The sequence below is a fragment of the Alexandromys fortis genome, unplaced genomic scaffold (genome assembly GCF_014885135.2).
Source record: "Alexandromys fortis isolate MF-2015 unplaced genomic scaffold, M_Fortis_MF-2015_v1.1 scaffold_29, whole genome shotgun sequence".
NCBI lineage: Eukaryota > Metazoa > Chordata > Mammalia > Rodentia > Cricetidae > Alexandromys > Alexandromys fortis.
This window is the reverse complement of record NW_026067891.1, coordinates 5,515,073-5,539,013: the sequence shown is the minus strand read 5'-3', so window position 1 is coordinate 5,539,013 and position 23,941 is coordinate 5,515,073. Positions and strand designations below refer to the sequence as shown.

Below are 23,941 nucleotides of genomic sequence, written 5' to 3'. Positions count from 1 at the left end.
TTTTTTTTTTTTTTTTGGTTTTTCGAGACAGGGTTTCTCTGTGGCTTTGGAGCATGTCCTGGAACTAGCTCTGTAGGCCAGGCTGGTCTCGAACTCACAAAGATCCGCCTGCCTCTGCCTCCCGAGTGCTGGGATTAAAGGCGTGCGCCACCACCGCCCGGCTGGGGAGGTTTTTAAAGGCTTCTAGAAGTTATTTGTTCTCACTTCCCTTTGACTAGAATTTCATCAAATGGCTTCTGCTAACTGCGCGGGAAGCTGAGAATCTGAGTTTGGAGTGAGGCAGAGGAGCAGCTATATTGACAAACAACTGATTCTGTCACAGGAACGGTTCCTATGGGAACTGGGCCAGGGAGGAAGAGCTGATGTGTGTTCTGTGTCTCCTGTCATTTCTGGTCTCCTGTAGCCTTGGAGAAGAGCTTTCTTAGCTCTTGCATCTTCACTGTGAGATTCACCCTCTAGCTTTAGAAAGCCCCTTTCTTTGCTTTTATTTCTTGAATGGGAGAAGAGGATTCGCCCAACACACACATTAAAGATGCTTGCTGTGCTCTCTGACAAGACTTTCTGCTGGGAGCAGGGACTTGTTCATGAATGATCACACACTGGCCATTTCCAGGAGCTCCTGCTCGAGTTGTAGGCGAGTTGTTGTGGTTTGAAATAGGAAAGCAGATGTTTTCAGCATGTTTTGCTTTCTTTTAAATGAGCCGCTAGATTTGTGCCTGCATAAGGGGAAATCAAAGGAAAAACTCTCAGGAAAAGCTCTCAGCCTTAGTGGCCTGTTTGTATAGCCTCATTTGGATGGAAGTCAGACAAGAGAGTGCTGGGAAGTAGCCAGTTCTAACTGAGGATGGAGGTGCTCTATGAACAATTGCTCTCTTGTAACTATCTTGGATTTGCCACTGAGGAGATTTCTCCACTGCTGTGTCTCTAGGAAGGTCACAGAACAAGGCTGCATGTCCTCTTTGCCACACCCGGGAAGGAGACCCACACGGTGGTACCTGTGTGCAGAGTTCCTTCAGCGGTTCCATTGCTCCTGAGGATCCCAAGGCCCCAGACAGATGCTCATCCATATGCATTCAGTGCCAAAGCTCACTTGCAGGAAAGCACTGTGGAGACCAGAGCCCCCAGTCCCTACCGCAGTGCCCACGTCACATGAAGCAGGTGCAGCTGCTCTTCTGCGAGGACCACAGGGAGCCCATCTGCCTCATCTGCAGGCTGAGTCAGGAGCATCAAGGCCATCGAGTGCGTCCCATTGAGGAGGCTGCACTGGAGTATAAGGTAGGTGCTCACTCCCACATGGCTGCTCACCTTGACTTGTGTTCTTCATCCAAGCCCTCTGGGATGTTATTGCATTAGTCAGGACTCCTGGACTCTCACCGGTAAAAACACAAGACAAACCAGGACAGCAAAGGAGGAACTGATCATTAATATTGTTCAGAAACCCGAGAGTTCTAGTTTTGAATATGGATCCAGGGAATCCCTTGGTGATGGATTCACCCCATTTCTTTCCTAGAATCCCTCCTTTTGCTCTCAATTGCAGCACCCCTGCTCTGCTTCCAGAAGCCGATCCATCCCTCTAGGATTGGTATGAGCTAAAATGGCAGGAATCAAACGTAAGCATCTAAACCAATATTCTTCTCCAGGAGCAAATCCAGAAGCAGCTGGAGCTTCTGAGGGAGCTGAGGGGATGTGTGGAGCAACACAGACTACAGGGAGACAAGAAGACAGAGAACTTCCTGGTGAGGCCCGGCAGCCAGCCCTTGCCCCTTTACACCTGCAGGAAAAAGGAGGGGAGTACCTGCAAAGGTGCAAAAGCTCCCGAGGCTCCGCCCTGGGTCACAGGGCAGCAGATGGTCACTTGTTCCCCAGTCTCGGTGGTGATGGTAGGGAGGGCTAAGGAGAGCTCATTCATTCTTGTAGCTCCGTGTCACCTCTAAGGACAGCTAGATGGGTTAGAGAAACTAGAGGTTGTCACGTCAGAACATTCTCTGTGTTGTTTATATAATTGCTGTTAGCACGGAAGCTGCAGCTCGGTTGGTGGAGCAGAAGCACAGAAACATAATCACCGAGGCCCCGAGTGCATCCCCAGGATGGCAAAAACTAGATGTGTGCACACACGGATGACCTCAGTGTTTGGAAGGTAGAGGTCAGAGGATAAAGTCAAGCTCATCGTTACTATGACAACCAACCTGGGCTACATTAGACTCCCACATATACGAAAAAAATCTGGTTGGCACACATTTGTAATCCTAGCACTCAGGAGGAAAAGGCAGGAAAACTGCCACAGGTTTGAGTCCAACCTGGTCCATATAACAACTTCTAGGCCACCAGTTCTACATAGCGAGATCCTGTCTTAGAATGGTAGAGATAATAATAATAGAAGTTTTTATAAATTTTATAAAAAACTATATTGACTCCTCCCCCAGTTCTAGGGATAGGATCTAGGACTTTGTATTTTCTAGGAAGGGGTTTTATCCTTGAGATAAACGCCCAAGCACCTCCTCTTTTGTCTTTTTGAGACTAGATCTCACTATATACTCCTGGATGTTAACCTACTAGAATGATCTCATTTTTTTCCTCTGGTTTTTCAAGACATGGTTTCTGGCTGAGTAGCCCTGGCTGTCCTGGTACTTACTCTCTCTGAAGACCAGACTGGCCTTGAACTCAGAGATCCACCTGCCTCTACCTCCCGAGTCCTGGGATTAAAGGTGTGCAGCACACAGCCCCAAAGAATGCCCCCAGCTTAACTAAATACATCTGCAAATGTCCTACCTCCAGCTAGGATCATATTCTGAAGTACTGGACTTCAACATGGAAATTGGGGGGGGGGGGGCATTGAACCTAGCACCATATTCAACAGATTTCCCCAGGAACTAGTCCCTCTTATGCTTAGTCTGTTCTGGAAAGTTCCATACAGATTCCTCCTGATTCTGGAGCCCAGGTGTCCAAGAGACTAGAATCTTAGTTACATTTAAATTGCTCTGAAGATGGAGGCTGGAGAGCTGGCTCCGCAGTTAAGAGCACTTGTTATTCTGGCTGAGGACTCAAGTTCAATTCATAATACTTACATGGTGGCTCACAGCCATCCTTAACTCCAGTTCTAGGGGGTCTGAAGCCCTCTTTTGACTTCCGAGGGCACACATGTGGTACACATACATGCATCCAGGCAAAGCATTTGTTCACATAAAAATAAAAACAATTGCGGCAAAGAGCCACTGTGAGCAAGGTAACTTATAAAGAAAGCATTTACTTGGCTCACAGTTCTAGAGGGTTAGAGTCCATGGCCATCATGCTGGGAACGCGGCAGCAGGCAGGTAGGCACGATGCTGAAGCAGTATCTGAGAGCATACATTTTGGTCCATAGGAAAGAACAAGAGCTAACGGGGAATGGTGTGGGCTTTTGAAACCTCAAACTCAGTGATACACCTCCTCCCAAGAACACACCTCCTAATCCTTCCCAAGCAGTTCCACCAACTTTGGACCAAACATTCAAATATATGAGCCTATGGGTGGGGGCTATTCTCATTTAAACTTCACACTGAGCAAGTCTGCCTCTCTCCCATCTTTGAGAGGTGGGCTTTAAGGGCATCCCTACAGCACACATCACACATCTCCCAATTCTGTGTTCCCCAGAAAGAAACCGAAATCCAGCAGCAGAGGGCTTCCTATCAGCTTGAGAAGCTATACCAGTTCCTGGAGCAGCAAGAGCAACTCTTTGTGGCCTGGCTGCAGGAGCTGGGCCAGACCATTGGCAAGGTCCGAGAGACACATGACACCCAGGTTTCCCGAGACATTGCCCTCTTAGATAAACTGATTGGAGAACTGGAGGCCAAGCAAAACCAGCCAGAATGGAAGCTCATGCAGGTGAGTGCAAGCATCCTAGCCTTCCCCTGCCTGCTGTGCCCAGTGGGATAATTTAGGCTCTTGTCACTGCCAAGGCAGGAAGTAAGGCCATGGAGGCCTGGAATGGGATTTGGTTTCAATGACTGTGGTGTCTTTGGGGCTCGTGCCTCTTTGATAAAGTCTCTTGGGAGCCCAGAACATCTCAGTATCTAAGATGCCCCTGGCATCACCTAGAAAAGACTAGAAGAACTGCAGTGCATTGAACCGTGAGCTCTGACAAGGCTTCTGCCCTTTGAACAGAATATAATAAAAGAGGGAGGCTCCTATTTCCTGGTACCCTAGAACTGGGAGCCCTTGAAAGGCCAGGGAGCAGCTTGCAGCCTGGGAGTCACAGACTCTTAGAGACAAGTAATGGAGAGCTTCCCTCTTTTCTCTCCTAGGACATTGGAGTCACATTGCACAGGTACAGAGATGTCCCATGGTGTCCCCCTGGGTGTCTTACAGGAAGCATTTGGATGGAACAGTCCTAGGAAAGACCTGGGTCTATAACTCAGCACTCCTGTCTCCTGAAGCTTCCTGAGACCATCCTTCCTGGATCTTTGTGGGAAGAACAGGATGGGAGTTTGGCCGGGTGGGAGCGGGGAGGGCATGGGCAGAACACTGAGAAGGGGTTTGTCCCAGTCCTGCGGGACACAGACAGTGGTTTGTGTCCTCTCACATGCATTCCATGTCATTTGCTTCAGGACAGTGTTCCCTGAAGAACTGCCTCTGGCCTCAAGCACTTTTGGGGGGCCTTGGGGATCAGTTTGGAGGTGGGCTAAGTCCAGCAGGCAGGGAGAAGAGAGAAATGAGATAAAAAGGCTACATCTCATAGTTACTTTGGGAGCTTTACAAAATGCTGGTGTCTAAGCCACAGTCGTACCAATTAAGTCTCAATCTTGGGGCTGCGACCTGGACATTAGTGTTTTTAAAAATTATTTTTCCAGTAAAATATGTATAACATAAACTTTCAGCCATTTTATGTTTGCATGTGAATGTTAATACATTCACATTAGTGTGAACCTGTTACCCCTCCACCTCCAGAACCATTTCCTCTTTTCACACAGGAATTCTGCCCTGGTAAACACTCATTTCTCATCCTCCCTACCCTATTGCCTGACAACCACCATTCTGTTTTTCCTGTTTGTTAGTCTGGCTGTTCTAAATCCTACATTTTAGCAGAATTGTACAAAGTTTTCCTTTAGCTTTGGCTCACTTTCATTCAGAATAACGCTTTCACTGTTCGTGTTGTGGCATGCGTCAGAGTTCCACTGATCTGAACTGCCAAGTGGCATTCCCTGTATGCAGACACCACATTCATTCACGGATGGACATTTAGACCGTCTCTACCTCTGGACTACCGGGACTGGTATTTGGACACGGATACACAAGCACTACTTGAAATGCTGCTTTCACTTTCTCAGATATTACACTTACAAGTGGAATCACTTCATGTCCATCTATTTAAATCTGTAAGGAATCTGTATCCTTTTTCCCGCAGTAGAAGCATCATTTCACATTCCCATTGACAGTGCTAATTTCTCCACATCTCGCCATCAACCTGAAATTCCCTGCTATCATTTTTCACTGCTGTTATAATGGCTAATCTAATAGATGTGAAGTGGCATTCCGTTTCTTTCCGTTTTTCTTTCCATAGAAATAATACAGGCGTATAATTAACTTGACATAGAGAATTCTGCTAGTGAGGGCAGCTCAAGTTTAAGGCTGTTACTTAAACACATTGGGATTTTTATAACAGTGGCTCAGAGATGCTGGCCTGCAGCTGAAGGTGAGGACCAGAGGCAGAACTTTGAGGCTAGGGAAGATTTCTTTGAGTCGCCCAAACTGGGATGGGTGTGTTTAGTGTGGATGATCTCACTGTCACCTCATAGGGTCTCGGGCTACATCTTGCTCTTGTCTTCTCTGGCCAACAATCTCTTATCACTAGGGCCAAGATGGTGACTGTCTCTGAGCCACTGGCCACTCCTCCAGAAGTCAAAGAAAAGATCCACCTGCTCTACCAGAAATCAAAGTTTGTGGAGAAGAGTATGCAGAACTTCTCAGGTGAGCGAGCTCGGAGGAAGATGAGAGGCACTGTCCACCTCCTCCCTGGATCCACGCTGCCATTCCCTTCGCCACCTACAAAGCTTTATGACCCTGCCTCTAGCTTCTTTCTGATCTAACTCATTCTGCTAAGCCAGGCTCCCTGTTCCCTTTCCCCCATTTCAGAAACACTACGCTCTGAGATGGAGACATTCGATGGTGTGGCTGTAGCAAAATGCAGAGGGCACCAGCCTAGCATGCCACGGACCCAGGGTTCAATGCCCAGCGCTTACCTAAAGTGGGATGCTGGAAACACACAGGACTATGATATTGTACTGTACCCAGAAGTGGAAGCTGGAGGAGCAGGATCTCAGGATGACCTTCAGCCCCAGCAAGCTCAAGGCCCGCCTGAGCTACAGGAGACCAACAAACGAAAAACCCGCTCTTTCCTGAAATGGAAGCCTTTATTTGTAAGTACAGTGGTGGAGATATAAGCTAAGAACTTCTGTAATTGTCCTTTATCTGTCGCTTTGGGGGAACTATTCAGAAGAGGGGGGAAACACTTCGAATAAAGGCACCAGACAGGTCATAAAAGGCCCCCACAGCTCTGCTCGGTCCCTCTGTGTGTGCCTTGTTCACTGAACTAACCTCTTCGTTCTCTAGGGTGCCTGGGGGGCCCTGGTTATAACTAAAAGAGGATGTAGAGCCCTAAGCAGGAGAATCCCGCCTTTCCGTGTGGGATAGTATAATTCAGACCCCCTGAACAGCATGCTCAGAACTTTTTTTTATTCCTTCTTTTCCCCCCTGTAGTTCCAGAAGTGATTGTTGCTCAGGAACGTGCCGGTAAGTGCCTAGACCAAGGCAAGAGGCAGCCTTGATATATTGGATCCCTGTATGTTCCTATCCCCTCCCACAATCTCAGTGAAAACCCTCTTCCTTAGACGGAGAGAACCTTGGGAGAAGGTTGCCACAGATCCCCAGCCCAGTTGGTGGCCTTGCTCTTCCTGCAGTTTCTGGGATTCTGACCTAGCAACTGCTCACTGCTGCCTCAACTTCTCTGCCAGGAAGAGTGTGAGATTTGGAAACAAGTCATACCTGCTGCCTGACAGTCCCCAGAGATTCTAAAGTCACATCATCATCCTGGATACGCCTAGCTTTGACCCCAGCTGCCATCACTCGGAAGTGGAGTTTGAGATGAGACTGCCGGTCCTGGGAGCATGGGAAGCAGCGGCAAGTAGGGAACTACAACTCTGCAGGAAAATACAACGGGGTGACAACGGTGGCAAAGCAACAGGAATCCACTTCTCTCCCTACTGTGAAAGGGGCACACAGCTAGGAACATTCTCTTTACAGCATGACAGCCAGATCCCACACCTACAGTTCACCAGCGTCTCCTCCTCCAGTTCCCTTCAACCTGGGGCACAGGGTGAAGGGAAGAACAAGGCTCTTCTGATCCAGTCAGACCGGAGACTGCAGAGTGCCCAACACTTTCCCTCCATTCTGGCCCCCGGTCTTCTGTCTTGCTTTCGTGCACTCAGCAGTCAGTAACAAGGTATCAGCTGATATAAGGGATGCAATAAACAAGAAAATAACATTTGGCTGGATGTGGTGGTGCATGCCTGCAATCCTAACAGCCTGGGAGGCTGAGGCAGGGTGGTGCCTGTGAGTTTGGGTCTAGCCTGTTGGATTTCAGGTTATTTTGACTGTGGCCCAGCATCCATACAAAAATAAAGAAAATAATGCTGGGGCCTGTATTAGTTAGTACCCCTGGTGCTGTAATAAATGCCCCATCAAGAGCAACTTGGAGAGAAAGCCTTTATTCTGATTCATAGTTCAAGAGTTTTGTACTTCATGGCAAGTCAGTTACAGTGGCAGGAACTAGAGGCAGAGAGTCACATCGCATCCGTCAAGAGGCAGAGAGTGACGAACTTTGAAAGCCCATCTTCCTCCTCTGTTATGCAGTCCAGGACACAACTCTAGCGCAGGTTGCCACACAGATTACAGGAAGGGTATTCCCCGGTCAGTCAGCCTCATCAAGATGCCCTCTCTCAATCGCGCCCGGAGGCTTGGCCCTTGAGCGAGCACACAGCTTGTGAGTTGAAACCTTCAGAGTGGGCAAGAAGCATACCAAAAACTCGCAGAGACACTCCAACACTATCGAGCAAAGGTGAAGACGGCACACACAGAAACGACACGCAGTGGCGTTCAGAAGAGGAAGTACATGGCTGCTGGGAAGTCCTGCATGAGTCAGTACTCTCAGAGGACTCGGGACAGAAGACTCCACTTCACTTTCCCTCCTCGGCAAGAATACGTCCTGTCTGCCCTAGTCGAAAGGACACAGAAAGCCTACAGACACTAAATCTACACAGGCTCCAAGAGGCGCACACACTCTTCCTGTCTCTTTGGTTCTCACTCTTTTCTCATGTTGGTTTTTCTGAGACAGGGTTTCTCTAAGTAGCCCTGGCTGTCCTGGAACTTGTTCTATAGACCATGCTGGTCTCAGACTCACAGAGATCCACCTGCCTCTGCCTCCCGAGTGCTGGGATTAAAGGTGCACACCACCACTGCCCAGCTCAGTTCTCACTCTCTGGGTTTTGAAGGTGCCATCTTTAAAGGCTCCACCACATTCGGCTCTCCATATCATGCATTGTATGGCCAATGCTCTCCCTCCATCTCAAGGTCCGATCATGGCCATGAGACTCTTATATTCTAAATCTCATCCCTGAAGGGAATTATGCATCAGCTTCCTTTCAGGCAGACTGCTGCTATTCTTATCATTATCAATGCTGTATTGTAACTTGCCTTTTTAATTTATTCTATTTATTGGCTGTATTGTATTGTACTACATTAGCATGTGATTTAACCACAGCTCTGAAGGTAGGCTGTACATGTTTTACTAGATAACAATATCACTCTTTTGCGTGTGTGCGTTTGTGTGTGTGTTTGCATGAATGTGTATGGTGTGCCTGTCTGCATGATGGCTGTACATATATGTGTAATGCCTGTATATGGCACCTGCAGAGCAGAGATCAACCTCAGCTCATTCCTCAGACGCCGTCCTTTCTGTTTGTTTGTTTTCTGTTTTTTAGCGCAGAGTCTCTCATTGACCTGAACCTGGCTAAGTTAAGCAGGATGGCTGGCCTGTAAGCCGCAGGGACTCCCCCATCTCTGCTCCCCCAGCACTGGGATTATGTCTAGCTTTTTTTTTTAACAGTAACAACAACACACGCACACATGTTTCCTACTGTTTGCTCATTTAAGTTTTGTATAATAAAATGTAAGCAGATACCTCCCAAAAATTGTCGTTGCCAGTTTTCATACTCTGTTTTAATCCACGGTTAAGTGAGTCAGCTTAAAAAGAAAAAACTTCGACATCCTACTAGAGGCTGTCATTTCATTCATGGAGGTGGGGGGACAGGACAGCCCTAACCTGGATGACACTATGCCTTTGCCTGCCCAGAAATGAACTGCTCTAGCCCAGTCATTGGAGTGCTCAGACCTGAGTAATTTACACAGGTCCCCTGTGACTAAAGAGACTTAATATGGAGCCCGCATCTCTTAAGGGTTCTGGGATGCCTGGGAGATTCTAGTGGTCTTCAGGTGAAATACTCTAGGATAATGGGCTGCGGGGTATTAACTGTGGGGTATTAACGGGGCTGTCTTTTCTGCTGTAAACACTGTTTATCTCTATGGGAAAGCGACGGAATGAGCTCTTTATTACTAGACAGCGGCAAAGGAACAAACAACTGAGGGAAGTAGAAGTTTTCCTGCCCAACTGTGGATTCCGTGGGTATCTGTGATGCACGCCTTTGTGATGTCTGCCCTAAAACCCCACTTTAATCCCATTCCACACGAAACGCTCTTTGACTCTAAATCGGCCGTCCTTCTAGCAGTAAGAATAAATTCATTTAATTTGAATTGAACCTAAGTCTTTGGTTTCTCCCAGTGGATTCCAACGCCACACCAGGAATAGGGGAATCTGTGTCCACGGATTGTACTAAACGTAATCAGTACTTCACTAGGAATAAACTGAGTTCGGAAAGAATGGAGAAAGAGCTAGGGTTGGTGGGTCACACTTGTTTTTTCTTGCACTCAGGAGGCTAAGGCAGGAGACCACCACGAGTTTCAGGTCAGAAAGGATGGCAAGTCAGTGAGAAGCCAAAAAAAAAAAAAAGAGCAGGGAAATGGAAAATCTCCTTTAAAAATATGACAATGTAGAGGTTAGTAAAGTGGGACCTACGCGCAGCTCAACCCGCAGGGTCCGCGGAAAACCTCACAAAAGGGCGGACACCAGCACGGAACACACCCACGGCGCGTGCAAAGGAAACCTAGGCCGAGCACGAGAGGCCAACTTCCCGCAGGGCCTCCGCTCGTCGCCCGCCCGCCCTCCCGGCCACCAGGCGGTCTCGGGTTACACTTTAGAGGGAACTACATTTCCCAGCGAGCACAGGGTTAGCCGCTCACGGTGGGGGGGGGAATGCGCGCACGCCAGGGAGGGCCAGAGGTAGCTTCTTGCTTCTTGCTTCGCAGTGAGCTACAGAGAGTCGTTCCCGCCTGCCGGGCCTCCCTTGGGCCCTAAACTCCATCAATCAGCCTTCTCCCTTTGAAAGCACAGAGTGCTCCTTCGACCGGGCCGACCAGGCTTCCACACCGGAAGTGGCTCACCGGAAGTAGTCCCACAGAGGGGGACGTATCCGGCCTCCCAGATGGAACTGGGTATTTATGTCCTCTCCGCGGAAGGCGGCAAATTCCCAAAGGGTGCTGACAGTCTTTGAGGACACTCAAAAGGACGAGGCGAGAGATCAGCCTCTCGCGCCTGGCTTTCTGGGTCATTTCCAGAACCCAGATCTTAGTGCAGGGGACGGCTGAGCGTGCCGAAGGCAGAGGGCGGTTTGGACAGCCAGGTTGGGGCGGTGAGCATCATCCCTAACTGAGTTGCTAGAGCGGCTAGGGTACGACGTGCGCCCCCAAAGAGGGCCACGGTTGGCCGTAGGCTGAACAGTGGGCAGAATCACCTGAGTTTTCACTAACTACAGCTTTGTTTCCCACTGGAAACTCATGCATTAGTGAAGCTTCTTCCCAGAGAAAGAGCCCAGCAGAAACAGGCAGTGTTCCTGTGGTTTAAAGTTGGCTCTAGACTGAGAAATGGGGCCTTCTAGAAAGGGCTGGATTCTCCCTTCCCGTGTCACCAACTGACTGAGAAAGAGACTGCAAGTGCGGGGCTGCACTTGAGCTAGTGACACGCAGAGGTGTGGGGCGGAGCGAGAGCAGAAAGAAGGAGGGAGGGAAGAAAAGGAAGATCGCACAGAAAGTCATCAGACCAAGGAGAATTCAGAGCATTCAACAGGCATCGAAGAAAGGACAGAGTCATCATGGCCTCGGTGTCCACTCATGGAAACCAAGAGAATGGTCCACACTTGCCACCATTTAGCAAGCAGAGCCTGTTGTTTTGCCCAAATTCAAAACTGCACATCCACAGAGGAGAGATTGCCAAGATTATCTGAGAGTGTCAGGAAGAAAGTTTCTGGAAAAGGGCTCTGCCATTTTCTCTTATAAACATGCTTGTCACCTAGGGACTTGTCCACCAAGGTTATTTAGCTGCTAATCGAAAATTTGGATCATTACCTAAAGTTGCACTGGCTGGTATCTTGGGATTTGGCCTTGAGAAGGCTTCCTACCTAAGAGTGTGCTCCGTGGTACTGTTGGCCCCGGGCATAACAGGCACTGCCTGCTTACCTGTGAGGAGTGCAAAACCAGACATGGATTAAGTGAGAAGGAAGGGCCCCAGCCATCTGCTCCCTAAACCCTGTCTGTGATTTTCAATGATTTCTAAACCTCTGAATTTGTACACGTTTAAACTTTCAAGTGTACGTACTCTTAGATAATCTACTTCTGTTGAAACAGAAATGTTGTCCTTCTCATGTTCCTTTGAAATGCTTGTGGAAGGCTTTAGGTTGACTTGGGCATGGTATATTCTCCTGTTCTTCAAGAACTTATTGGGATCCATCACACACTATACAGGAAATAAAGTTACACACACACACACCAGCTTAGAGTTTCCTGAGAGAATTTTGAGTAGCTCTGGGTAGTCTTCCCTGCAGTTATTTTACTCTGCTTTTGTTTTTCTTCTTGAGTAATTTAAGTTCTCAGATAGGGAACAGGAATGAATGATGTGGAAGTTAGTTGGGAAGCCACAACCCAAAGACAGTTCATGTATATGGATCTAGAAGTCCAGGAAAGATTGTGTTTTAGTACTAGAAGTCCATCCTAAGGTCTAGGAGCTGAGATCTGTAACTTGGTGAGAAATATTTCCTGTGTCAGGGTCACCATACAAACCAGCTTGTGTGATCAGGAGCTCATCACAGCGCTGGAGCTGCGAAAGTGCCCATTGCCTGTAGGTGACCTGCTAGACTCATGGGCAAATCGCACAGTCAGAACTCAATAGCCGGTTCTTTTACCAATTGTTAGTGGCCTCAGAGAGGAAAGACAACTGCCTAACCTGCTCTTCCAGGGAGCAGCTTACTGGAAGGAGAATTGGAAGACTGAATTAATTCTAAAAATGAGAAACTTGGGATTTGGGGGATCTCAGAGGCAGCGAACATAATGGCATGAGTTGTGTTTCTTCTCCAGACAACCCGTTACATGGGAAGTGTGGTTCTTCCTTTTTGGAACCTTTGGCTTTATGGCACATTGGCTGAATCCCATGGAAAAGCCCCCCTTGCATCTTTGCGGCTTCTCAGAAAAATGCTCTGTCTACAAATCAGCATCTAAATATATAGTGTGCATGTGGGTGGGGGCTGCTTATACTAATGTATCTGCAAACCTGGACCATGGAGGTAAAATGGAAATTTCGTCAGAGGTTAATATTCGATGTGAAATAATTTCATTTTAAGCATTAAAACATGTGGGGGCTTGTTTTGTGTGAACACTAAATGAATGAAATGGAGGGGTTTGATAGAGTTGATTTTTTATGTGACATATCCTGTTTGACATTCAATAAAATTCTACTTCTGAAAATCAAAAAAAAAGTTGACTCTTGGGTGGGTTTGTTTCCCACGCCTCGTCTGACTGCACTGCCTTCTTTGCTCTTGCAGCCAAACTGCATAGAATACATTTTTAAAAGTAAGCATCTGTGAATATTCTCTTCTGTTTTTCTGTCTCCTCAGCCTGGCTGTCCTGTCTGTGTTGCCCCTGTATGGGGTTTACAGGTCTGTTTGCCATTCTTTCCCTTAATTGGGTCCAAGTCTTCCTTAAGCAGCTGAGCTGCCAGGGAATCTGTTCCTGAAAAGATAGGGGCCTCTCGTTCTTTCAGGCACAAATGGCCTCTGCGGCTTTGAATGTGTGTCACTCTCAAGAAGAATGTGTGAGTGTTGGGGACTGCAGACCACCAGACCCTGAATCTCCTGTAAACAATTTGTTTTCCTCTGCTCTGAGCAGCCTGCAGCTGCTCTGAGCACGAGACCCTGATAGGGGAGTGGGTTCTGATGGGTCTGCAGCTGAAAGATCCCGAGAGCTGGGGCGGGGCCAGAGCCCTATATAAGCTGCCCTTGAGCACAAGAAAGTGGGCATTCTCGTGTCAAGGATGACCCGTGTCCCCGTGTCTCTCTCTGTGTGTGCTTGTGTTTCTAAGTCTCCAGCTTTGTTCTCAGCCCATGTAACCACAAAGCATAGAACAGGCGTTGTGTTTCTAGTGTGAGCACAGATCCCCTCAGCAAGCCAACTCAGAGAAGGACAACAGTGGCCAAGTGGGGAAGATGATGTCACCGGGGAAGAAACCCTTTGGTTCAGATTGTGCGCTATGGCGAAAGCCGCGTCTTATTTTGTAGCTCTGCCTTGTTTGGAATTCACTAGATGGAACAGACTGATAGAAAAATTGAAACAATTTTCCTGGCTCTGCTCCCAAGTACTAAGATGATAGGTGCATCCAGACCACCATGCTCAGCCTCGAAGTCTGTCCCTCGTCTCTGGAGTGGTTGAGGCAGTACTCACACCTGATAAAGTACAAGTGCACAGCCTTGGTTTTGTTCCACCTCCCTGAGTAGAGCCTCACCACAGACTCGCAGCTGTGTGTGCTTGGAACCACTAATGGAACGGAGAACTTGCTTTATTATATGAGACTTAGTAACTGATTTCTGAATTCGGTGTAGTTCCTTTGATGGTAGCAGTAAGATTCTTTTTTAATGGAGCTTGACAATCTGACCTGAAATTCAGTCGGGGAAAACCCAGGGAAATAGATGGAGGAACAGAGCAGAGGTCCCAGCCCTGTGTGACAGTGGCAGACACTGCTGTGTCACTTCAACGAAATGGCAGCAAAAGGGAAGACTCATCTCCTTGAGACAGGGTCTCTGTGTGACCCAGGCTGGCTCAGGCTCACTGTGGTGCCAAGGATGACCCCGACTCCTCCTCCTCTGTCCTGAGCACTGAGATCACAAGGATGTGGTGGCTCACACCTGTAATCACAGCACTCAGGAGGCTGAGGCGGGCACTTCTCTGTGAATTGGAGGTTAGCCTCCTAACAAGTTTCAAGGCCAGTCATGGTTACACAGTAAGAGCCTGTCAAACAGAAGAAAACAAAAAAGAAAAACAACCTTTGATGAAACTAAACTTATTCTCAGAAGACAATTCATAGCCGTTCATTTTATTTAATATGTAATTCATATGTATTAGAAAACAGGATAAATTAATGCTGGGTGGCGCACACCTTTAATCCCAGCACTTAGGAGGCAGAGGCAGGCAGATCTCTGTGAGTTCGAGGGCAACCTGGTATACAAGAGCTAGTTCCTGGATAGGCTAAAAAGCTACAGAGAAACCCTGTCTTGAACCCCCCCCTCAAAAAAAAAAAAAGAAAGAAAGAAAAAAGAAAACTGGATAAATTAAAATAATAGGCATTAATATAAAACTAGAAATTAATGTGTTACTTTTAGAAACAAAAAATTATTAAATCAAAATTTAAAACCATGTATAATACAACTTCCATAAAGGAAATTTAAATTACTCAAAGATTTGCTCCAATCTATGGGGAAAATATTAGTTTCACTGAAAATTCTAAATTACTAAATTCAAATCAAGGAAAATATATATACCAGAGTATAGAAAAAAGAAGGAAACTTGAGAAATTGCTCTGTATGAAATGAGTGTAATGAGACACAGAAAACTGACTGGGCAGTGGCATCACGGACTTTTAGTCTTGAGAAGCAGAGGTAGGCAAATCTCAAAGTTCAAGGTCACCTTGATCTACAGAGTGAGTTCCAGGATAGCCAGGGTTACACAGAGAAACCCTGTCTTAAAAAAACAAACAAAACAAAACACTGAAACCTGAAAAATTACCACTTTTTTCTATTTCAAAAATTACCATTTTTCTACCATACCTGAATCAAAGATTTATCCTAAGAAAGCAAAAACTACCTAATAGTCATTTAAGGATAGAAGTTATACTAGAAAGTCTACTAATAGAATTAAAATTAAAGCCGGGCGATGGTGGCGCACGCCTTTAATCCCAGCACTCGGCAAGCAGATCTCTGTGAGTTCGAGACCAGCCTGGTCTACAGAGCTAGTTCCAGGACAGGCTCCAAAGCCACAGAGAAACCCTGTCTCGAAAAACCAAAAAAAAAAAAAAAAAAATTCTTTCTCTTCAAGAAAACTGACATTTTTTTCACACAGACCAAACTTTATAATATACTGAGAATCTCCTGTATCACCAAAGACCTTGAAGGTGAAATTGTATGAGGAAAAATGTTACTTGTGCAGTGGCATGGACCCATAGTGACAGATTTATTCATGTCAGGGGCATAAAAACAAAAACAAAAACACTCTCAAGCAGCCAGTAACCTAGCACTATCTTCTGGTTAAAAACTAGAAAAGCAGATGTTCCTTCTTACGCATCTCATGTGCATTTGTTCCCTTCTGTGNCCACAGAGAAACCCTGTCTCGAAAAACCAAAAAAAAAAAAAAAAAAGAATTAAAATTAAAAAAAAACTTTCATTGACTTTATTTATTTGACTTTTTATGAGACAACATTTCTTTATTGGCTGTCCTAGAACTAGCTCTGTAGACCTCGAACTCACAGAGATCCGCCTGCCTCTGCCTCCCAAGGGCTGGGATTAACGGCGTGCGCCACCACTGCCTGGCTAGTTGAATCTTTTTAAAGTCTAGTAAAGGAGCTGGAGAAGTGGCGTGACAGGTAACAGCTCTTGTTTTTGCAGAGGACCTTGGTTTGGTTCCTAGCACCCACATGGTGGCTTGCAACTATACCTACAGTACTAAGGGATCCAATGCCTTCTTCTGACTTCCATGGGCACCAGGCGCCCACATGTCACACAAACAAACATACATATGAGCAAAATACCTATACATATTCTCTTAGTCGTTGTTCTGTTGCTGTGAAGAGACACCAGGACCAAAGCCACTCTGATAAAAGAAAGCATTCAATGGGGCTGGTTTACTGTTTCAGTGTTTAGTCCATTATCATCATGGTGGGGAGCATGGTGGCATGCAAGCAGTTACTGGAGCAGTAGCTGAGAGCTACGTCCTAATCCGTAGATAAAGAGAAAGAGTGTGGGCCTGAAATAAGCTTTTGAAATCAAAGCCCAGCCCCAGTACACACGTCAAGGCCACACCTGCTCCAGCAAAGCTGTAACTCCTAATCCTCACAATCCTTTCCTAGAGTGCCACCCCCTTGTAACTATGAGCCTAGTGGGGCATTCTTAGTCAAACCACCACACACATAAAATAAAATATGTATTTTTTAAAAAAAGAAAAATCTTATGGTCATTTTCATAATTACTGAAATGATAAAATTCAGCTCCCTTCCTCATAAGAAGATCCAGTAAGTTAGTAATAAGTTTTCTGTGTTGGGGATCAGAGCCAGTGCATGGTCAACAAACATTCTATCACTGAACTACAGTTCCTTTATCTTATATATATATAATTTATTTTTATTTACTGTTCATTGGTTCTTTGCCTGAATATATATCTGTGTGAGGGTATCAGAAACCTTGTAACTGGAGCTACAGACAGCTGCGAGCTGCCATGTGGGTGCTGAGAATTGAACCTGGGTCCTCTGGAAGTTCTCTTAACCTCTGAGCCATCGCTCCAGCACCCAGTTCCTGATTTTAAAATACTTTTCTTTTTAAAGGAAAAAAAATCTCATGTATCCCAGGCTGGCCTAGAACTTCTGAGTCCCCTTCTTCCATCTCCGAGTGCTAGGATTACAGGCATGTACCCCCACGCCCTTTCTTCCATCTCCTGAGTGCTGGGATTGCAGGCATGTGCCCCCTGTTTCTGTGTGCTGGAGGCTACGCCCAGATGGACTTTGTTCATGCTAGGCAGGCATTTGAATTGTTTCCATCTTTTCCTTGCGTAGAATACTGTAGCATTGCCCTGTGCTGTAGTGCAAGTCCGGCGGCAGCTCAGCCCATAGCCACCTTATTGCTGGACTCCTGGTGTCCCGTCGGCTCCTAGTGCTTAGGTTCTGCTCTGCAGAGAGTCCGTAAGCGCTGACTTGTAGTCTGAATGAAGAACAAGAAGAACATGGCGTCTTCCAGTGCCGCCCCACTCATTTCCAGAGGAGGCTGTGTTTCTGTCCTGTGGGAGGAGGATTTCTTCGTAATTACCCCATGCTTAGTAGGAGTGAAAGGGAGGGATTTTCTGCTAGTCTTTAGATTTCTGACTTTAAAATCGTGTTTGTTTATTGTATTGCTTTGTTGGTTTATTTATTTGCAGAGTCTCATTATTATGTAGCCCTGGCTGTCCTGGAACTGGCTATGTAGAGCAGACTGGCCTCAAATTCATAGGTTTCCCTGCCTCTCTGTTCCAAGTGCTGGGATTAAAGGCTAGTATCTCCATATTCAGCCACTTTTATTATTTTTTAGTTGGTTGGTTGGTTTTGTTGTTGTTTTGTTTTGTCTTTTGTTTGTTTGTTTTTTTTTTTCAAGGCAAGGTCTTGCTGTCTGGCCCTGGCTGGGTGGAACTCACTACGTAGACCAGGCTGGACTTGAACTTAACAGCATTCCTCTTGCCTGTGTCGCAAAAATACAGGGATTACAGGCGTCCCTCATTATGGCTCATCAAGGTTGTTGTTTTATAAGAAACCTGGCTTTCCCTAGCTGAGCTGTCAGAACTCAACATTCTCTATTTCAACAGGCAACAAGAGTAATCTCGGAGGTGAAGATCTTCAGAAACAAGATTGTAGAGGAACTCTTCAGATATGGATGCAGTGAGTTGTCCTTGGGTTTCTGAGCAACCTCCAGCTTGCCAAGAAGAAAGAGCAAACACACCCATTCCACGGCAGAAGAAACTGAGAAGCCTAGTTACAACTGAAAATAATTCCCCACTGGAAGATGTCTCAAAATATGTGGACATTAATATTACTACACTTTCTCAAGACGAGAAAACAAAGACATTGGGTAGGTGTCCTGCATGGGAAGCAGTTTCCCAAAAGTTCTTCTCTTATTTCCCACCAGAGGATTCACACTGGTGAGAAGCCCTATGACTGTAGCCAACTGTGGAAAAGAATTCAATGAGGAAACAAACCTTAATAAGCACAAATGAATCCATACAGGGGAGAAACCCTATTCCTGTTCTCAGTGTGGTAGAAACTTTGATCAGAATTTTCATCAGAGTCGCCATGAAGGAATTCATGTAGGGGAGAAAATATTTTAGTGTCCAGGATGGGGGAAAACCTTCCCCGCAAATGAAGAATTTGTAGTTTCATCTGCAGAGTCGTGAGGCTGAGAGATCATACACATTGCAACAACAACAACAACAACAAAAAGGAAGTGGGAGAAGGGAGATTGGTCAGTTGTCACTTAGTTTCTCAGCCCCAGGAGCAGAGCTGGGATCAGGAAAGGGCCCGCCTCTGCCTGAAAAGTTTCACAAAGAATTAAGAACCCAAACATTTTATGATTGAAGAACAATTCTAAATAAATGGGTCAAAAGAAAAGAATGTCAAGTAAGACATTCCAAAAATGCAAATAAAATTTAGTGTACTAACATTTGCAAGATAAAGCAAGAGCGGCAAGAGGGACGCCTGTCCTCAAGGGCACATCTGAGTAGGGAGGTCTGAAACGAACGGCTTTTAGTTTTCCATTTCTGTAATGAAAGACCCGATACAAGTGAAAGAGGGAAGGTTTATTTAGACTCAGTGTCTGGGCTCTCAGTCCACAGTTGCTTGACCCTGTTGCTTTGGATCTTTGGGGTGGAGGGGGTCTGTTTTCCTCATGGGATCCTTAAAAGCAAAGGAGGACAAAAGAGGAGTGGGGAGTCCTATGTCTCCCTAGTGATCTGCTTATGATCTGACTTCTTTGCACTAAGCTTTACCCCCCCCCCCAAAGGTCCCACCACTTCCCGATAGCAACCGGACCTGTAGCACATGAACCTGAAACACTTGTACCAGAAATCGCGGTTGACATTAAAAGAATAACAATGGAGCTGGAGAAGTGGCCCAGCGGCTGGAAGAATGGCTGTTATTTCAGAGGACCCAGTTTGGCTCCCAGTACCCACGTAGTAGTTAACACCTGTAACTCCAGTTCGAGAGGACACAATGCCCTCATCTGTTCTCCTCAGGAACTGCACAGAGATAATACACAGATGTACATACAGGCAAAACACCCACATTCATACATAAAAATCTCAGATTTTAAAAGCACTAAAGGAATCCTATGAACAAATGTCACAAATTGGAAAACCGGAGTGAAAGAGAGCAGTTCTTTTAAAGACAGTCCGCGTATCAGCCTTACACAGGAAGGAATGGATGAGTAGCTGGGATCACCTTGCTGGGCCGGGTCTTCTCTCCAGATGTGCTCGCCTTAAAGACTGAAGCTTAGCGTTGTCACCTAGGAGCTGGGCGGGCACAGTTTGGAGTTTTCCCAGTGAACAGAATTTCATAGAACAGCTGTAGCAAGTTAGGTCTCTGTGATTGTGACATCACAAAAGATTGTTCTGGGATGACTGCTGAGAACATGAAGAATATTGTCCTGTATCAGACTTGTTGACACACGCCTTTAATCCCGACAGAGACAGGTGGATCTACATGAGTTCTAGACCAGTCTGATCTACAAAGTGGGTTCAAGGACAGCCAGGGCTACCCTACTTCAAAAAACAAATATATATATATATATTCCTGACCACAGAATGGCCCACAAACAGTGCTCCAAGGTGATTGGCATGATTGGTACTGCTTCTTGGCCGGAACTCACACTTTATCTATTCCTTTCTTCTAGATGGCATACACCAAGACAGCCAGTCAATCACAAGCAACCTAAATAAGAGTATGTCATCTGAAGCAACAGTCTCCAGTTCTTTCCTGACATCACCCAAAGCAGCTCAGCTTGTTATTTCTTTTTAGCAGCTTCTATCTATTCTCCGAGCATTTGCAGCTCCCACCCGTTCTCCAGGCATGTGGAACACTACCTGTTCTCCAAGCAGGTGCAGCTCCACCTGTTCTCCAGGCATGTGCAGCTCCCACCTGCTCTCCAGGCATGTGCAGCTCCCACCTGTTCTCCAGGCAGGTGCAGCTCCACCTGTTCTCCAGGCATGTGCATTCTTTCCTCTGGCAATTGGGAGTAAAGGGTAGGTGTGTTCGCGGTGCCTCTTGTCAGGAGGGCACTCATGATTGGAATGAAGGGGTTTGATTGAAGCATTTTGACTGGGCAGGAGGGATGGCTCAGCAGTCACTTGCTGTTCTTCCAGAGGACCCAGATTTGGTTTGCGACCCACGTCAGGTGATTCACAGACACCTGTAACCCTCTTCTAGCTCCTTGGACAACCACACACACATGGCACACCCATGTTTTAAATCTTTAATATTTATTTAGTCAGGACTAGGAATCAACCCTAGGCCTTGCACATGCTAGGGAAATACTCTACAGCTGAGCTCCGTCCCAAGCGACTTTCCACCTTTCACCTGTTTAGTCTACAGCAAGGATTTTATTCTCCCAAGAGATAGTAGATGCTTTTCTAACAAAAAAATGTTAAGTTTCACATAGTAGAATAAAAATTGTTTTCTTGGAAATTACTTCTTAATATGATTTTCTTAGCCTTACTGAGAAGATGAAAATTTCATGGTAAGCACTCTCCTTAAAGCCCCTTTCATGTCCTTGTTCCTCAGGCTGTAGATGAACGGGTTCAGCATGGGGGTCACCACCGTGTACATCATGGCAGCTGCCATGTCCCTCCCAGCTGAGCGAGAGGAGGAGGGGTTGAAGTACAGGGATATGATAGTGCCATAGAAGAGGCAGACCACAGCCAGGTGGGAGCTGCAGGTGGAGAAGGCTTTCCATCTTCCCCTTGCGGATGAGACTCTCAGGATAGCACAAGCAATGAGGATGTAAGAGACGAGGATACAAACAAATGGGGCTATCATTAACAGCCCGGCAACAAAAAGAATCATTAGCTCATTGAGGTGTGTGTCTGAGCAGGAGAGGTTCAAAAGGAGACTCACCTCACAGAAAAAGTGGGGGATGGTGTTGTCTGCACAGAATGAGAGCTGAGCCATGAGCAGGGTGTGCAACAGAGCATTCAGGCTGGCTACCACCCATGACCCGAACACAAGGAGGGCACAGAGCTGATGGGTCATCTTTGTTGTGTAGTGTAAGGGGTGGCAGATGGCTACATACCGGTCATAGGCCATCACAGCCAGCAGGAAATTATCCATGACAGCAAACACACAAAGAAAATATAGTTGTGTGAGACACCCAGAGAAGGAAATGGCCTGATTCCTGAGTATGTGCATGGCCAGCACCTTGGGGACAGTGGTGGAGGAGAAGCAGACNTATGTGCATGGCCAGCACCTTGGGGACAGTGGTGGAGGAGAAGCAGACATCCACGAAGGATAGGTTGCTGAGGAAGAAGTACATGGGGGTGTGCAGGCGGGAGTCTGTGCCGATGGCCAGGATGATGAGCAGGTTCCCCAGGACAGTGGCCAGGTACATGGTGAGGAAGAGCAGGAAGAGGAGCCGCTGCTGCTGGGGATCCCTGGAGAGTCCCAGGAGGAGGAACTCAGAGACACTCGACTGGTTGCTGCCGCTCATGAGTCTGAGCCCAGCTAACTACAGAGAACAGACACGGGTGAGAATGCAGTCTGCAGGTTTGGATGCTACAACCAGGTTTATATTAAGACTGCATTAAAGTTTCTGAATTAAGATCCACTCCTATTTTCTACACACTCAATTTAAAAATCCCAGTTTTACATGGTGCTGGCTTCCAAGGTCCACTCTTTCAGTTTTATGGAATATAACATAAAAAGCATTCACGCACACACACCATCCTTCCCTGCAACCCTATGTACCTCTGGTAACACCCCAGTCTCTCCCACCCCTTAGCAGCTCAAGGAGAAACACAGGCAGTTATTGTACTGATCGCAAGCTCCAATAGCTGCACATGTGACTCCTGCTGTTCTCTGTGGAGGAGAGTGAGCAGCTCTTGCTGCAAAAGAGATGCTGTCATTTCTCCTATTCTGAAAATACCTGCACAGGCCAGCTCTACTGTTTTCCACTTCGGAGTTGCTGGGCAACAGTGTCCTTTATTCCAGGGAAGGATGGGAAGGTCTCAGGAATACACGAAGAGTGGATGATCACTGTCTTAGCTTTCTGTGCCGGAAGGAGGTTTGGGAAAATTAGGCAGGTATTTCCCACAGCATCTAATCCCACTGAGTACAGACTCCCTAAGCATCTCATTAAAGATCTGCAGAAAGGTATTGTGCCACCGAACTCCTGGTCCCCACTGACCGGCAATGATGGAGTGTATCATCGAAGTTAGAATTTGGGGATGAGGAAATCACGGTGGGGAGAAGCCCTAGAGAAATTCCCTGAGAGCTTCATCAACTTAGTTAACTACACAAGTAGATTTGAAGGATTGGTCCAGAGTCTCTCTTTCAGCACAGAAACTGGAGGTATTGTGTTGCCAGAGTGAACATCCTCTTACCACATAGGGTTGTGTGGTACACATGCTGATAGGAAGCCCTGGGAGTACAGAAGGGAGCAACTGGCCTTCCAGGGTCGGGTTTGATCCCGTAAAACATTTGATGTAAAGTACAAAGAGGGCAAAGCAAAAAAATGTGTAGTCTGCCGTGACTGAAGGTTACTTTGGGCTGTCTTTCCAGCCCACAGTGAGTCATCCATTTCTGAAAATCTATAGGCTCTTCGCCAGCCTCATTTATCTTCCCACCCCTTCCAGACAGGATTCATGGGAGGACTTGGAAACCTAGCCTGGGGACAGAGAACCGGCAGGCCAGCCTCAGTGTGGCTTGTCCCATCCATGCGCATCTAGAAGCTCACAGTGGTTTCCTGCTTCACTCCCAGGTGAACAAGTAAATGTCTAGAGGTGACGGCAAAAAACAAGGTAAACACGAGGGAGGAGAAAGAAGCTGGAGGGAGTCCTGGGGCTGCTGATGTGGGATTCAGGGTATTTCTAATGCCCAGCTTGAGGAGGCCTTCATTCCCATCCATTGTTCAACAATAAGAGCCGCATCTTTCTTAGCTCATCCTGGAAAGGAGTTTAAAAAAGAGATATCATGTGCTTATCCAGACACACTGGAGTCCAGTCTAAAGCAAGAAGATTGCCGCCATGTTCCAGGCTACCCTGATCTAACATACCAAGGCTCAGTCTCATAAAAACAAAAACATAACAAAGGAAAAGAAACACTAGACGCTAGAGAGATGACTCAGTGGTGTAGAGGACTTTTTGCTCATGCAAACGGTTTGGGTTCCATTCCCAACACTCTCATGGTGTTTCTCAACCATTTATAACTCCAGGTTCAGGTAATCTGAGATCTGACACTCTCTACTCGTCTCCTTGGGAATGCACGTGGTGCATATGCATGAATATTCAGAAAAACATTCACATATAAAATAAATCTTTTTTAATCATTTTTTTATTGAGAATAGGAAAAAAAAGTTTCCGCCTCCTCCCAGTCTCCCATTTCCCTCCCCCTCCCCCCACTCTTCTCCCTCTCCCCCCACTCCTCTCCCCCTCTCCAATCCAAAGAGCAGTCCTGGTTCCCTGCCCTGTGGAAAGTCCAAGG

At 46.6% G+C, this 23,941-nt stretch overlaps 3 protein-coding genes and 1 pseudogene across 3 annotated transcripts in view; 3 read left to right on the top strand and 1 right to left on the bottom strand.

The window, feature by feature from the left end:
* The window catches only part of Mefv (MEFV innate immunity regulator, pyrin), a 13,128-nt gene extending 3,370 nt beyond the window's left edge, over positions 1-9,758 (top strand). Inside the window, exons 3-10 of the mRNA XM_050126702.1 lie at positions 929-1,275; positions 1,641-1,736; positions 3,631-3,861; positions 4,281-4,303; positions 5,828-5,943; positions 6,109-6,392; positions 6,733-6,765; positions 6,864-9,758. Coding sequence (XP_049982659.1) covers positions 929-1,275; positions 1,641-1,736; positions 3,631-3,861; positions 4,281-4,303; positions 5,828-5,943; positions 6,109-6,392; positions 6,733-6,744 — 1,109 coding nt within the window. The 3' untranslated portion in view covers positions 6,745-6,765; positions 6,864-9,758. The remainder of the gene's footprint in view (positions 1-928; positions 1,276-1,640; positions 1,737-3,630; positions 3,862-4,280; positions 4,304-5,827; positions 5,944-6,108; positions 6,393-6,732; positions 6,766-6,863) is intronic.
* Znf200 (zinc finger protein 200) lies at positions 9,612-18,648 on the top strand. Its single transcript, XM_050136149.1, is given in 8 exon segments — positions 9,612-9,712; positions 10,181-10,387; positions 10,533-10,592; positions 10,762-10,835; positions 10,990-11,048; positions 18,113-18,339; positions 18,341-18,419; positions 18,421-18,648. Coding segments are annotated over 8 exon segments (1,035 nt in total).
* Positions 11,114-11,690, top strand: LOC126491115 (OCIA domain-containing protein 2-like; annotated as a pseudogene).
* Positions 18,649-20,959: 2,311 nt separating the features above from the next.
* On the bottom strand, positions 20,960-21,950 carry LOC126490699 (olfactory receptor 1361-like). The gene is made up of 2 exons (XM_050125852.1): positions 21,711-21,950; positions 20,960-21,661 (listed from the first exon to the last, which is right to left on the bottom strand). The coding sequence occupies exons 1-2, from the start codon at positions 21,948-21,950 to the stop codon at positions 20,960-20,962; spliced, it is 942 nt and encodes a 313-aa protein (XP_049981809.1).
* Positions 21,951-23,941: the final 1,991 nt, after the last annotated feature.

What these genes read in the sequence shown, in the direction of transcription:
- LOC126490699 (XM_050125852.1), bottom strand. Translation starts at nt 21,950, where the DNA reads ATGAGCGGCAGCAACCAGTCGAGTGTCTCTGAGTTCCTCCTCCTGGGA. An exon ending in CCTCCACCACTGTCCCCAAG is followed by an intron (nt 21,662 to 21,710) that starts GTGCTGGCCATG and finishes ACTGTCCCCAAG; the next exon opens with GTGCTGGCCATGCACATACT.